Genomic DNA, 16,153 nt, shown 5'->3' with positions numbered 1-16,153 from the left:
TTCTTTACTTAAAACTTTGAGGATTGGGGATGGGCATGTGGCTCAAGTGGTAGCCTGCTCGCCTAGCATTCTTGAGGCACTGAGTTCGATTCTCAGCACCACATAAAAACAAAAAATAAAGATTAAAAAAAAAACTTGGAGGATTGGTTGTAATTCATTTGTTCTGTTTTCGTCTTCAAGAACTTTCAGTTTTTATGATATCTAACTTTTGTGTTTTCTTTAACTGTGTGTTCGTTTTTTTCATGCACTGATATTTGAGTTTACTTTTAATTATGAGCTTTCAGAGATCGTTAATTTCACTATTTTTTTCTACATATACACTCTAGTTTTACTGACATATCCAAAAAACACCAATATCAGGATATAATTTGCTTTGATGCAGTCTAAAATGAAATATGAAATTATATATAAAAACACTTTGAAATAAGTAGAGCTAAGAAAAGTCACATAGGCCTGTTTGTAACACCATATAAAAAGAGACTTCTGGGTCTGGTTATTTGCCCCTCTACATGTTCTGTCTGTTAAATTGATTTCTATTTTACACATTAAAAATACCTTTTCTTTTTGTTTTTGAAGAATAGTTCTGCTGAGTAACAATTACAGGTTATTACATATTTTGTTATATTATTGAGATAATAAACAAAAGATGGTTTTTGTTGTTGCTCTTAATTATATTGTCAGTTTGTGTTTTGTTAATAAATAAAATGCTTTTTAGTTCTGTGCTTTTATTGTTCCTTATTCGTAGAATATATCCCTTCTTGTTGTTTCTTCTCTAGTTATCTCTGTTTCTTTTTTTTTTTAACTATTTAAATATAGACCTTCTTATCCTTTTTCTGTCTCTTAGCCTCTCTTCTTATACTACAACTCCTTTCTCTTTCTGAATCTGGATGATTCCTTATATCTACTTTATATTTTATAGTCTTTATTTTTAAAAATTATCTGCTATTTATGTCTCATGAAATTTTAAACTTTAATGTTTTATTTCTCATTTTTCGTTATTTGTATTATTTTTAATAATCCTTGCTTTATTTATAGCTATTTTCTCTTTCATATTTGATAAGTCTAATGTCTAATGTCTTTGATACTCTATATTTATTTTTACAAGCATTTAATAGGAGATGGCTTATTTTAAAATCTGGTTATCTTTTATAATAAGTCCATGTTTGTATGAAATTATGAGAATACCAAAAATTGAAATTGAAGTCATTTTACTCAGGAGTTGTTTTGTATTTTGTCTTCCAGTTGCCAAAAGAATTATCTTCATTTGTCAGTTTTGGTTTCCCTCAAATACTCAGTAGTATGAACTTGAATTAGAGACTAGGTGCAGATTCTTAGGAGTGGCTATTGATAGTATTGCTACCAACATTGTTATCACTAATTCTTGAAGATTCCTTTTGCTGGACAAATATTTACCAGACCCCTTCCTATAAAATGGCTCTTTAGACTTATTTTAAGGAATCTCAAGCTCTTATTCACTTTATCAGGACCAAAACCTTAGGAGAGCATTCTGGGTTGACCGTACTGTTTTCCATCAAGGCAACCCTGCTTTCTATTTTCAAAAAATTCTTTGTCTTATTCCATCTATTTCTTTTTATTTTCTCTCTTTTTTTCTTTTAACATTTGAGGATCTTATATTCTTTCTTATAAATTAAGCAATATATTAAGATGTATTCTTTTATCTGCATTAAGATACCTTATCAAAATGATTTTCTCTCAGAACATGGTGGTTATTTAAATGTTTAAGGGAATGTACTTTGTTAGGCTACTGAGTCTGTGAAGTTCAATATTAACCTATGAATCTTTCTCTGACATAGATGTAAAATATTTCTGTGCAGTAGAAAAGATATATCCAAAAAAAAGAAGAAGAAAGAAAAAAAAGATATGTTCTGAGGATACAAGAGGGATTGACCTTTTAAGACATTAACCATTCTCATATCCAAACTAGCAGTCTAAGTCCAGTATTTTGTCAAAGCCATATTCAGTCCTATAATGTTTTTTATCTTCCATAATGATATAAATATATCATTTGTGTGTTCATCTTAAATTTGTGCTATTTTTAACTTTTTGAAAAGTATTCTTTCAGATCAAGCTCAAACTGGATTATATTTTGATAGCTTTTTAAAGTATCTTACTTACCATAAGCAGAAGTAACTACTGAAGCAAAAGTAATCTTATTTTCCTCCTCATTGAATTCTAAGTGGTAATGGGGACTAGCTGGGTCACAGGCACATAGACTACATTCAGTCAATATTTGCTGTAAAGAACAAATGAATAACTATATAACTCTTTTCTATGATAGATATCATAGAAATAGAAGTTAAGCTTTAATTTTTATTTTGTTCTATTCTTTAGGAGCATAGTATTTTCATGAGTAATCACACTTGCCTTATGTAAATGGTAATTTGTATAATTAATTGCAACAGAAACTTTCACTGTACATTAACATATTGACTTTAATTAAACTAAAATATTTACTTTCACAGTGTATGTATTTTTATATGAGTGAAAACCTTTGAACATTGTTTCTTATATTTACTTTCAACTGAATTTGGAACATTTACATTCAGTGACATTTTAAGTTCTTTGGAGTGGCAGGGACCCTCACTCATGATAGTTTGCTACAAGTCTGGGTTAGTGCTCATGGTTAGTCCTTTGGATATTTCAACTTACTAATTTCTTGCCAATTATTGAGCTCCACTGTTAAAACACAGATTTTTGTTAAAAATTATGATCAATTCATGTACAAGGCCTTGGGTTTGATCTCCAGCACCACAAAAATAATAATAATAATAAACATGACCAACTGTTTGGTAATTTTAAACATTTTATAGGTATACATGCAGGATTGCTAGAAAAAGGTTTTCATACTTTTTTATTTTCCCAGCTTCCAATCTCCCAGGCTTGGTTTGTTAATTTATTTTCTTATTCTATGCAGAGTTGTTTTGTTGTTATTGTTCTTGGTTTTTATAATTAATGTACATTAATTACCAAATAATAGAACAATAAAGAAATCAAGGCATAATTCTTCATGCTTCAGAAAGTAGAAAACAGACATTGGTGCATCAGTCACATTTATCATTGATAACATCTGTCCTTATGTCTGTATGTCTCATTTTCCTTACTTTTCAGCTTGCTTGTAGTGCTGGTCTTTATAGAAACTTATGGTGTAGTCTAGTAGTTGTTTTCCTCAATGAAAGTTGTTTACTTAGTGAAAATTCTCTTCAAAGAGTATAGTAAATTGTTGAACATTTTTTGTGGATCCTTGTGTAGGCTTTCAAAGTTTGTATGCATCCAGAAAAGTTTGCAATGTGATGACTCAGATATATGATGGTAGGGGGATGTCATTATCGGTGTTGTTGGGGATGAAGTATTCCAACTATTTTGCATAAATTCTTAAACAAAAGAAACCAGCACGGTTTCTGTTGCTCCAGTAGACATCTTAGTTTGTTTAACCTGATTTCTTTTATTAATAGAATTATACCATTAGATATCATAGAAATAGAAGGAATGGTTCAGCATCCTAATGCATATTCATAGATAATTTTTCCATATAACCAACCTCTACTATTTGTTTATTTGGTGATATGTGCCTTTGGTCCCAAACTGATTTTTAAAATTTACATTGCTGAATTCACTTGTGAACTTTCGAGCACATACGTCTTTTTTATTATTCATATGTGATGTGTGATTTGATGTATCTGATTTTAGCAGTTTCATATGCATCTTTAAATAAATGGCACTGGCTCAAGAATATAAACTGTTTTGATGAAGGTTTATGATTTTATAACTCCTTCCATCCTTTTGAGCACATAAAACACTGTGCTTTTATTATTATTTACTTTTGACTTCCATTCAAATGTTGCATAGTTTACAGTGATAAGGAAATGAAATTTTATTAATCTGTTGTCTTGGAGAAGTTGGTCATAAATAAGCACAATGCACTCTGCATATTGACAGATGGCTGTTGTAAAACTTCTAGATAGGGCCCTAGAGCTTTCCAGACTCTCAGAAATACATTAGTTTGAACAAGTCATTACAAAAATGACAAAGTCTAACAGTCTAACAGAAATCTTTGTTTGCGTAGGTCCAAGCCCACATGTGATTCTTCTGGGAAATATGAGGACCTTTATGAAGGTGCCACTGATCCTTTCTTGAAGGTTTTGGAATCTTTTGGACATTAGTTGTCATTAGCTAAAATCTGAATAGGTGCTTAGTATGTAGCAAGTATTTTAAATATCTTTATTTCTTTTCTGTACCAGACTACAGGAAATTAAATAGACATGCCTTTGCATGTATATTCATTGATTTTAGCTTACTTGGCCCTATTGTTATAGCTTAGAAAATTCATTTGTATCTTGATTCTGCTAACTACAGTACTGCCTCTCTTAGTACTGCATAGTCTGAATTTTGGGTTGCAAGTTTTTGTTCAAATTATTTATTAAAAATATGATACTAGGGCTATGGTTGTGGCTCAGTAGTAGAGTATTCACCTAGCTTGTTTGAGGCCCTGGGTTCAATCCTCACCACACATAAATAAATAAAATAAAGGTATTGTGTCCACCTACAAATGAAAAAAATATTTTTAAAAATATGATACTAAGGCTTAGTGCTATTATATGCTTTTAGAGGAACCCCTGTAGTTATAATCTTAAGTGTGAAGAAAAGCATATATTGGCCTCTGGTTTGAAACATAAATTTCCTGCAGTAACCCAACCTTATTGGGAGTGGTCTCCTAGTTGGAATTGTAAGTATCTGACAATTAAACAAAACTTACTCTACTTTTAGTTCTTGCTTTATCCAGATTATGTTAATTTAATGACTACTTGATGGATTATTGTCATACATATGTGATTTTCGATAGCACCCAGTTCAAATTAGTAGCTCTGGTTGTGTAGTCATTTGATAGTCTGTGATCAGGTGGACATTCAGTCTAAGTTGGGCCAAATAGTAGAAGCAAAGAGATTTGTTTTGTTTTCTTATAAAATAATAATATTTAGTTGTCAAGAAAGGTTTGGCATTATTACAATCTGAGGATCCCTCCTTTGTGCTTTTCTTATCAGGGGTGGGCTACAGTCTCCATATATTGATCAGCTCCAAGCACATTGGACTGTTTGTGAGATCTAAGTGTCAAAGTTTCTCGTTCTCCAACTTAGAACAGCTGGAGTTCTTCATATAATACTCTTGCCCATTTTTAGAATTTAAAGCTTTATGATTTACTCAATATATGCATTCAGGTGGTAAGACCAATGGATGTATGTTGCCTTAAATATCCACAAAGACCTTTCAAATATATCTTTGTCTTAATGATAAGAAATACAAACTAAAGCAACTTGTTTTTCACTTTGGAAGTAGTATTACAGTGTGCATCTTACACAGAAATTTTCCAAGTATCTCAGGCCCCTATATTCTGGGATTTATTTTTTTACTTTCTGGCATGCACAGATCCTGCTATATCATCATAATAGCATCAACATAGTACTCCAGCATGGGGTCCTGTGGAGTATATGTATGATTAGAATCTTTGTGAATGTAAATAATGGCAAAGAGCCAGCAGGTTGACATAATCTTAAAAAGGACAGAAAACATATATTGCTGTCTACTAGGTGAACACGAACTGGTACATTTGTCTCTTAATTAGAATAATGAAAAACTCCAAGATAAAAACCTACCTAACAAACAGCAGGGATAATGTTGATCTTTCCCAGAAGAGAGCTACATCTGGAACAATAGCAATACAAGATTAGAAACACCAACTGATTTAGTTTATGATAATTCATAGCCATTCTCCAAGATGCTTCTATCTTCTCCACAGTTCATATAAGCAAACTAATTAGGCATGTAGTAGGAATTTCTACCCTTGCATATTTCAAGAATTGAATGTGGCAATGAACTCTGTAATCCTCCAGCTGAAGATCAAAGCACCTTTTGGAAGGTCAAGTTTCAGAAATAACTTCCTAAACCATAGTGCCAGCAAAGTAGCTGCTGCTTCTGCTCTGATGAAGAACCTGCATAATTAGGTAGCCTCTGAACTAGCAATAAATGTCTCAGAACTATGTTACCTCTTCCATAACTTGCACCAACCAAATGTACACCCTATGCTACTTCTCTTCCTCCATAATTCACTTATAAATTAGGGCTCAAATACGGAGCTCTGGTTGGTAAAACTCAGCTAATATCTAAAATCCTAACTGAAGAGGAATCTGGGAGAAGTTAATTATAGTTACTCAGCCTCTAAAATACAGAAAGAGGTGATAGGAAAAGATGGATGTGGGTTTTGAGTAAATCCTTCTAGCTTTTCCAATACAATAGCCTTGTATGATATTGTCCTGAGTCCTGTCCTCCACACCAGTCTCTCTAAAAGGTTCCACTGCATTTAAGAAAGGCAAGAAGCAATTTTCCTTTAAGGAAGCATAGAGACTATTTTTATAATAATAGTCACAGAATTTTAAACCACATTAAGGGTTACATAGTATTTGCTCTATATGTACTTAAGTCATGTTGGGGACACATAATAATTCATAGCTGTGGAAGAATTCTTTATGATGAAATTTTCTTTTCTCCTTATCAGTGTTCTCTAACAGGATTTTATTAACTCTAGAAAAGTAAATTTTATTTATAGTATTTAACTTTACAAATGTCAATTAATTAAAATATTATTATATAAACTTAAGTGCTTTTTTATTACAATCCTAAGTTACATTTCATTATTGAGCACTTACTAGGTGCCTGACACTATTTGAAGAATTTTTACTGCTTAACTTAGTAGGCACAACCATTCCACTGAACATTTACTAGCACAATTGCAATTTTGCACCATGAAGTGAAACAGAGAAGTTAATAAGTAAGTTACTAGTATAAGTTCCTGAGCAGTGAATCTGAGATTTGAATCAGATAATAGTACTCCAGCATGGGGTCTATAAACCCCATCACTACTATCATCATTTTATTACTATTCTCTAAAGCATCTTTTATTTTTCTGAACTTTTTCTTCACCTTAAATTGTTGCATAAAGAATGAAATATTGAGAAAGGACTTAAGTACACAATTAAAGCATCAGTGAAATAATCACAAGAAGTTCTTTAGAGTTTAGCTAAAAGAAAACTTTGCTTCATTACAAACATGAAAATGTTGTGAAAATCTGAAATCTAATGTCTAATAGTGCTGGAGAGTTATGAAGGGCGTGAATCTTAGTCAATGACATTATTAAGAAATAATGATAAATAAATATCTATGATTTCCTATGGTAATAACTTAATGTGTTTTCAGCATTAATTTAATCTAATAGTATTAGAATACTATTAAGAGCCAGTTATGCCTGTCTATATTTTTAGTCAATATTTCTATTGAACTCTATATTCATTTTGTTATTTGGTTATTTTTTAAAATTAATGTATACTATTAAAATATCAGTTTGAGAAGTCTCAAAGACACAAAGGTGACATTTATAAGTTGTGTGTGGCATTTTTTATTTTCATTGAAAACAGTGTATTCTCAATATGATTTTAAGCTCATGTAAAGCACTGACAAAGTGTTTTGAGATACTACTTGAAGCCTCCTTACTCATCACTTTGTTAAAGGATAGATTAAATTAAATTACAGTCATGTTACATACCTTATTGTGTTTAATAATTAAATGGCATTACTCTTAATAACTATTGAGATGTAGTTTATTTTTCCACTCTCCTTTTAAATATATTTAATGGTAAATATGGTTTTTGCCTGTATATAAAAATTCTGAGTAACCCACATTTTTTCCTCATCACTATTGAGCTCCCCCCTGCTTTTTTTTTAACCTGTGGCAAGCTGGGAAGTCTCTCTCTCCTGTCCCTGTCCAGTATGGAAGTGGAACTTAAAGAGTACCCATAGCTCTTCCCAAAGACATCTTCAAACTTATCTTACCATTTTGTAACTGTCTGCCATCCATCAGATAAGATTTAAGTGTCTTGTTTTATCATCTTTATTCATTCTGCATACAGTCTATCATCTAAACTATTATATTATCTTTTGATATTTCAGTTAAAAGTTTCATTTTAGTACCCTGTCATACATTTCAAAATTTAACTGCTATATAAAGTCATAGTGCTTAGATTGTTATAATTTATCTATTTTACAATTTTGCTTGAGACTTCCTAGAATTATGTTGACTTTTTTTTTGCACTACCCATAGCATTTAGCTTAGTAGAAAGTGTTAGAAAATGCCCATTAAATACACTTTTATTTGACTTGATATAAAGTAGAAACTTAGTCATTTTTATTTTTAGTTTCAGGTGCAGCATTATATCTCTCAGAGTTTGGTAACCCTAGGAAGTTGCAGCTTGTTGAGAAAATCTATTATATCTCTACTTCTGTCAGAAGTAAACAGCTTTGCTGATGATCTGGGGTCCATCAGTGAGGTATGTATGACTCTCATTTATAGTTAATGTAGCTACAGACTTCCTTTCTCTCTTATCCCCTTGCCAGGATGATATTTTAGTTACTACCTTATCTCTAATGCATGTGAATGGTATTTCTATCTACTGAAAATACAGAAAGATACTTCCATAAAGTAGTTTTCAAAATAAAGGCATCTTGTCATCCCTACTTGTATATACATGTACAACAGGTTCTATTGGTGACAGCAAAGGAAAATTCAGATAAATGCCTTGAATCTTTCCAGGTAGGCTGCATGTTCATAAAGCAAAAATGTGAGAAGAAAGTGAACTAGAGAAGATCTTAAGTAAAGAATAACCTCTAACCAGTGGCATCCCCAGTTGCCCAAAAGAATTATCTGATTAACCTTTATAACCTTGTTGCCAGACCTTATACCAATCCAACTAAATAGAGGTCTCTGGGGTAAGGTAGTAGGAATTGGAATTATTCAAACCCTCCAACTGATTCTAAAATGCAACCTAGGTTGAGTACCAGTGATCTAACTAAGCCCTTTTATCTGTACCAAATTTTGTCACTTTTGACAAATGTATAGAAAGAACATAGTCATTTCCATATTTTGATAGTGAGACTGGTTTATTATGTGTGTTCACTTTGTTGGCTCATTTAATTTCCTTAGAGTCTTACTAGTAGAATTAAAAAATACAAATAAAAGAAATAAAAAACAGGTAAAAATGTTTTAGTAAAGACAAAGAAATTTAACAAGAAAAGAATATATGAACATGTGCATTTAAATAGCTTTTAATCAAGTACTCTACATTTAATAACATCATCCGAAACTGAAACTATTATATAATCTAATTGAATTAATTGTATGACATGGTATATCATCTAATCAGCAATTGTTCAAATGATTACTAATTACTAATCTCTCATAAGAGCTCTGATATTTTTTGGAAATTCACTGTTACAGATCTCAAAGAGAAATAGATAAGGCACACTGACTAATTGAAAAAGAGCACAGTGTTGAAATAAATAAATACATGATGTTCTTTGTAGGACTTCCAAGATCATGAGAGGCTGCAAATCCCTGAAAAGATTTGATGTAAAAGGAGAGACTTGAAAAGTAGATTTAAATTAAATAAGCAGAGAATAAGAGAATGCAAAGGCACCGAATTGTTATGTATTAAGAGTTGTGCCAAGGATTCTGAGGAAACAAGAAAAGGCCTTGGCATTTAACAACAGGAAGTAATGTAGGAAATAAGCTTAATTGAATTGCATTGTTTAGAGAATAGAAATAAGTACAGAAAAGAAAGTTTGTGTGTTTTTGTTTTTTTGGAGGGATACTGGGGATTGAACTTAGGGGCACTTAACCACTGAGCCACATTTCCATCTCTTTAAAAAAATATATAATATATATATATATATATATATATATATATATATATATATATAGAGAGAGAGAGAGAGAGAGAGAGAGAGAGAGACAGGGTCTCCCCTAAATTTCTGAGGCTGGCTTTGGTGTATCCCACCATTCCCACCAAAAAAAGTTTCATTTACGTATTTTCATTTAATTTTTACAGTAGCAGAAGGAGAAAAATTTTTATACTTTCTATCTGGTTTATAGGTAAGGAAACCAAAACTTACTTAAGCAACTTGATCAAGATTGCAGAAAGAATATATACTAAAGCTGGATTTTAAACTCAGGCATTCTGTCTGTTGTCATTTTTAAAAAATAATAAGAGCAAAAGTAATACAACAACAACAACTAGTTTTTGTTCGGTTGTATGTGTTAAATACCTCACATGAACTGTCCCAATCAATTATTTTAATAGCCCTTCAAGATGTTAATATTGATTAAAAACAAGGAAACTATTAGCATTTTTAACAGTAGACAGCAGAAAGCACTGTAGCCAATTTTAAGAAGAAAAGGATTCAGAAGCAGTTCTAGTCTGGCAGTTTCTCCAGAAGTTAATCATATGCTTTCCACATGGCCACATAATTCAGCAGGTGGGTTTACATGAAGAATCATACATTAATGAATGTTCATAGTAGCTTTAATTTTAAGAGTATCAATCTTAAAAAAAAGCCATATTTTTACTGATGGGTGAATCAGTGAATCAATGTATCATAAATATATGCAGTAGAATACTACTCAACCATAAAAGGTATTGAACCAATGATATAATCATCATAGATTAAACTAAAAAATACCACTATGCTGAACAAAATAAGCCAGACACAAAAAAACAAGTGTGATATGATTTCATTTCTATTAAATCCTCAAACAGGCAAAACTAATGTATGGTGAAAGACATTAGAACAGTGCTTGACTTGAGAGAGGATAGGAGAAAATGAGGGGTTGGAAGTTTGGTTACATGGGTATATACAGTTGTCAGAATTCAGCAAAATGTGCACATAAGTGCTTTCTGCATTCCATAGTGTGATTCAGTTTTTAAAAAAATATTTTTAAATCTTAACAAATTTTTGAAACTAAAACAAATTTAATTTTTTCTTAATTGCTTTTATACTTGATTCTTTAGGCCATTTAAAAAAGTTTATTACTTAATGAATACTATGGTATCACAAATAACTAAAGAATGGCTTTAGTTTTAATGATGCAAACTTTTCTAAGAAGTTACTAATTCAAAAAATAATTGTGTATGTATATTTACACATATATACATACTGTAATGTATATTTATATCAGACAGAGGACAGGTCCTATTTAATAAAGATCAATGAGAACTTCAATGATAATTATTGTCATGGATATTTATTGAGCAAATTTATGTATCAAACCCTATTCCAGGGGCTGGGATGTGGCTCAAGCGGTAGCGCGCTCGCCTAGCATGCGTGCGGCCCGGGTTCGATCCTCAGCAGCACCACATACCAACAAAGATGTTGTGTCCGCCGAGAACTAAGAAAAAAATAAATAAATGTTAAAATTCTCTCTCTCTCTCTCTCTCTCTCTCTCTGTCCCCCTCTCTCACTTTCTAAAAAAAAAAAAATTAAAAAAAAAATAAATAAATAAACCCTGTTCCAAATGTATTTCATACTTAGCGCAAGTCTTTTACATACATTCTTTGTTAAAATAGCTACTTATTTTATTTTATGTCATTTAATTTTCCCACCTACACTATTAGTTAATTATTTTTTTGCTAAAGAGGCAGTTAGGATCAGGGATTTTAAGTAACCTAACTAGAGTCACAATAAGGAGAGTATCAAGATTATTGAACCAAGAGGTCCAGCTCCAAAATCTGGAGGATAAACTATGCAATGATAATGTTACTAACTATCCATCTCAGTTCTTTGTCTTTCACTGACACTATTCTATATTCATTTGTCTTCTGCTACTGGTATGTATACTGTCTTACTTACTTTATAGTACTGAAATTATAGCAGATAATATACCTGTGTCAAATTTAATACATTTATATAAACTCTGCTATGACCATGAGCCAGATTTTTAAAGAGTTTGTCTCTTCTTATCCTAGGAACTCTTTAACTGTTTTCAGCTGAATTCAATCTTGTGGGGGGGTCTTTAAAAAATCATTTGTATATATATGCTTAGTATAAAACTTCCTAATATCTTAACAAACATATTTTTATTACTTTGTTTGGGGGTTCTTAACAATTGATTTAAATTAAAAACTGCATCTATCATTCTTTTCTTTTTGTTTTTAACATATCAATATTTCTTTATTAATTTTGACAAATATACCATAACAATGAAAGATGCTAATAGTAAGGGAAGTCATGCAAAGGGTATAGCAGATCTCTGACTTACACTTGGTGACTTTTCTGCAAACTTAAAATTGATCTACAAATAAAGTCTTTAAGTGTATTCAAGAAAATGGCAAAGAGTACAGAATAATTAAGATGCCACAGCAAAGAAACAGGAAATATTAAACTCTAGCAGGAAAAAGGGTACATTTGCAACATGAGGCAAGTCTTTTCTAACAACAAATATACTATATATACTATATATAAATGGCAGTAGCATGGCATTTTATAATAGTAAATGATATATTTCCACAGATTCTAACCACAGGGTCGTAATGTTCAAGGAAACTCAAGTAGACAAGTTTTTCTGCAGCTCCTCTTTTGACTTCTTGGCTTCCCCAGCTGGGGTCAAGGCCTCTACTTTGACCTGGGATGTCATTTCCTCCAAATTACCAGGCCTTGGGGCTTCCCTGTTCACTGGAGACTCCTTGGTCCCAGCTGGTGTGGCTTTGATCTGAGCTGGTTTTACTGAGGTATTCTTCTCCATGTCTGTCTCATCACTGTAGCTGGAGGTATCCTCACTGAAGCTGTTGTCAAGGACCGCTGACACGGTCCCAAGCTTGGCAGCAGCTTTGTGCCCTAGAACAATGCCCCTTTCCTCTGTTTCTGAGACTAAGATGTTTTTTTCTGAAGATAATGTTGAGTTCCTGAGCACTGAGGCAGGATGTGGCACAGAATTCAGCATCTTGTCACCTTTCTTGATCTTTGCCTTGGCCTTCTCTTTCATGCTTGATGGCAAATCTGGCACAACTGCTGAGGCATTGGTAGATGGAGTTTAGGGACTTTATCAGATTTCTTCTTGCTTCTGCTTCTTGGGTCATTTTGATCTCCACACTCAACCTTCACCATCCCCTGCTCCCCTTCTGTCTTGTTGTTGGCCCCTTGGGAATCAGAAGATCCCTTCCCCTTCTTCTCCTTTTTATTGCCATTTGCTTTGTCTCTCTTTAATGTCCCTTTGGAAGGTCTGGAGGGCTTTTCTGATAAAATAGCCCCCTCTGGGCCTTCCCTGATCTCTGGCTAATTCTTCTTCTTGCTCTTGGGGATTGACTGGTTTCCCAACAACTTTCGTTTCAAGCCTTTCTTGCTGCTTTCCTTGGTGGCATCTGTTTTAAGGGAAATGGTGGCTCCTTCATGCTGAGATTCCAGTCTGCCATCTGGGTCATCTTTGTTCACCAGAGTAGAGGAAACAAAGAGGCTGCAGGTCTTTAGAGTGAACTTTGAAGCCTGGGAATTGGCTTGGAGAAGCTCTAGGTTCACATAACTTGGGAAGAGAAACTGGTTGGGTGTTACTGTAGGGACTTCCTTATCACTCTGGGATGATTTCTTGCTGATTTTCAACTGCTCTTTTGACTTCTTGGCTTCCCCAGCTGGAGTCAAGGCCCCTGCTCTGACCTGGGGTGTCATTTCCTCCAAATTACCAGGCCTTGGGGCTGCCATGTTCACTGGAGACTCCTTGGTCCCAGCTGGTGTGGCTTTGACCTGAGCTGGTTTTACTGAGGTATTCTTCTCCACGTCTGTCTCATCACTGTAGCTGGAGGTATCCTCACTGAAGCTGTTGTCAAGGACCGCTGACACGGTCCCAAGCTTGGCAGCAGCTTTGTGCCCTGAAACATTGCCCCTTTTCTCTGTTTCTGAGACCAAGATGTTTTTTTGCTGAGGATAATGTTGAGTTCTTGGGCACTGAGGCAGGATGTGACACAGAATTCAGCATCTTGTCACCTTTCTTGGTCTTTGCCTTGGCCTTCACTTTCATGCTTGATGGCATATTTGGCACAACTGCTGAGGCATTGGTAGATGCAAGTTTAGGGATGGCGTTGACAGTTTTGGAATCATCCTCCCCCCATTCCTCCTCCTCTTCTGAGTTTTCTGAATTGATGGTGATGTATAACCCTTGGGTTTTCTTGGCTTGCAGGGCTGGAGCTTTCTCTGACTTCAGCTTCTGGCTGAGCTCTGGGGTCTGTTGGTAGTGTGTATGGATGTACAAAAGGGTGAAAGGCTGAGGAAGGATTCCTTTCAGACCACTCTGTTTCTTCAGGCTCCTTACTGCACGCACATAACCTGTCTTCACTAGTTGGTGGTAAATGAGGGGAAACAGATCCTTTTGCTTTCTGGTTTCAGCCATTCCAATAAAGACTAAGTTCCAGCAAGTTGAAGACTGTCCTCTGAGGAATTCAAATGTTAATTCCTCTCTATCATTCTTTTCATAGTGAAAGAATTTTCTCATCATGATTGTAGTGTATTTACCATCTTAAAGAGTAATCACCTTAGTTTTCTATTGAAAATAAGTTTAAAAAGCATTCTTAGAGGATTCTGTACACTACTGACATTGATTTTCTCAGGGCCTACGTTGTTTGGCAGTTCAAAACAGAATAAAATCAAGATTTTATTGACTGAATATCTCAGTCATTATGTCAGTGGGACAGTAAACAAATAGTTACAGAGCATGCCAGTGTGATTATCTCTGGAAAAAGGAAAAGCCATGATTTTGGTGATTTTTCTATATTTTCCATATTTTATTTTACTTCATTTTGTTATATTTATTGAGATAATTTATACATCTTTATAGAGTATGGTATGATAATTCTATACATATACAAAACATGTAGTGACCAAATAAAAATAATAAGTACTTCTGCCTACTCAAACATTAATCGTTTTTATATGTTGGAGACTTTCACACCCTTCTAGTTATTTTGAAATGTATCCTAGATGGTTGTAAACAACAATTTCTGCAATGTTCTGTAGAAAAACAGAACTGATTCCTCCTATCTAATTGTGTTTTGGTGCTCCTTATCTAACTTCTTTCCTGCCCTTCAAGGTCTTAAGAGACCACTGTTCCACTCTGTTCTATGGGACTGACACATAAATATAGTTATACTAGACAAAGGTGCTATAAACATACATTGGAGAAAAGATAGTCTCTTCAACAAATGATGCTGAGAAAACTGGAAATCCATGTATAGCAAAATGAAATTAAACCCTTTTCTCTCACCCTACACAAAACTCAACTCAGAGTAGATCAAGGACATAAGCATTAGCACAGTGACCCGAGTCTCCATCATGTAGGGTTAGGAACCATCTACCTCAACAAGACTCCTAAAGCCCCAGAAGTAAAATCAAGAATTAATATATAAGATGGTATCACACCAAAAAGCTTCTTCACAACAAAAGAACCAAAAGTTTGGCGAGAGAGCTTTCAGAATGGAAGAAAATCTTTGCCACCTGAACCTCAGATAGAGCATTAACCTCCAGGATATATAAAGAATTCAAGAAACTTAACACACACACACTCATACACACACACACACACAACAATCCAATCAATGAATGGGTTATTCGGGGCTTGGGTTGTGACTCAGCAGTAGAGCTCTCACCTAGCACATGCAGGGCCCTGGGTTTCATCCTCAGCACCACATAAAAAAAAGTAAATAAAATAAAAATATTGTGTCCAACTACAACTAAAAAAATAAATATTTTTTTAAATGTGTTATTCACAGAACAAGTATGAATAGTCAACAAATATATGAAAATATTTTCAATATCTCTAGCAATTAGAGAAATGCAAATTAAAACTACACTGAGATTTTATCTCGCTCAGGTAAGAATGACAACAATCAAGAATACAAATCACAATAAGGGTTGGTGAGGATGTGAGGGAAAAGGTATACTCATATATTGCTGATGGGATTGCTATTGGTGCAACTACTCTGGAAAGCAGTATGGAGATTCCTTAGAAAACTTGGAATGAAACCACCATTTGACCCAGTTATCCCACTCCTCAAGATGTACCCAAAGGACTTAAAATCAGTACTACAGTGACACAGCCACATTAATATTTATAAAAGGTCAATTCACAATAGCTAAATTATGGAACCAAGCTAGGTGTCCTTCAAAAGATGAATGAATAAAGAAAATGTATATTATGTACACTGTGGAAATTTACTTAACTATAAAGAGAAGTGAAATTATGGCATAAGTTTCCTATGTCCATATATGAATA

The 16,153-nt window shown here is 33.6% G+C and overlaps 1 protein-coding gene across 1 annotated transcript in view; it reads left to right on the top strand.

Moving 5' to 3' along the window:
- Nucleotides 1-16,153, top strand: part of Mei4 (meiotic double-stranded break formation protein 4) — a 174,035-nt gene that overhangs the window by 100,529 nt on the left and 57,353 nt on the right. Inside the window, exon 4 of the mRNA XM_013358336.4 lies at nt 8,262-8,393. Coding sequence (XP_013213790.2) covers nt 8,262-8,393 — 132 coding nt within the window. The remainder of the gene's footprint in view (nt 1-8,261; nt 8,394-16,153) is intronic.

This window comes from Ictidomys tridecemlineatus, chromosome 8 (genome assembly GCF_052094955.1).
Source record: "Ictidomys tridecemlineatus isolate mIctTri1 chromosome 8, mIctTri1.hap1, whole genome shotgun sequence".
Lineage (NCBI taxonomy): Eukaryota > Metazoa > Chordata > Mammalia > Rodentia > Sciuridae > Ictidomys > Ictidomys tridecemlineatus.
Note: the sequence above shows the minus strand (reverse complement) of the source record. Positions and strands in the feature narration are given on the sequence as shown.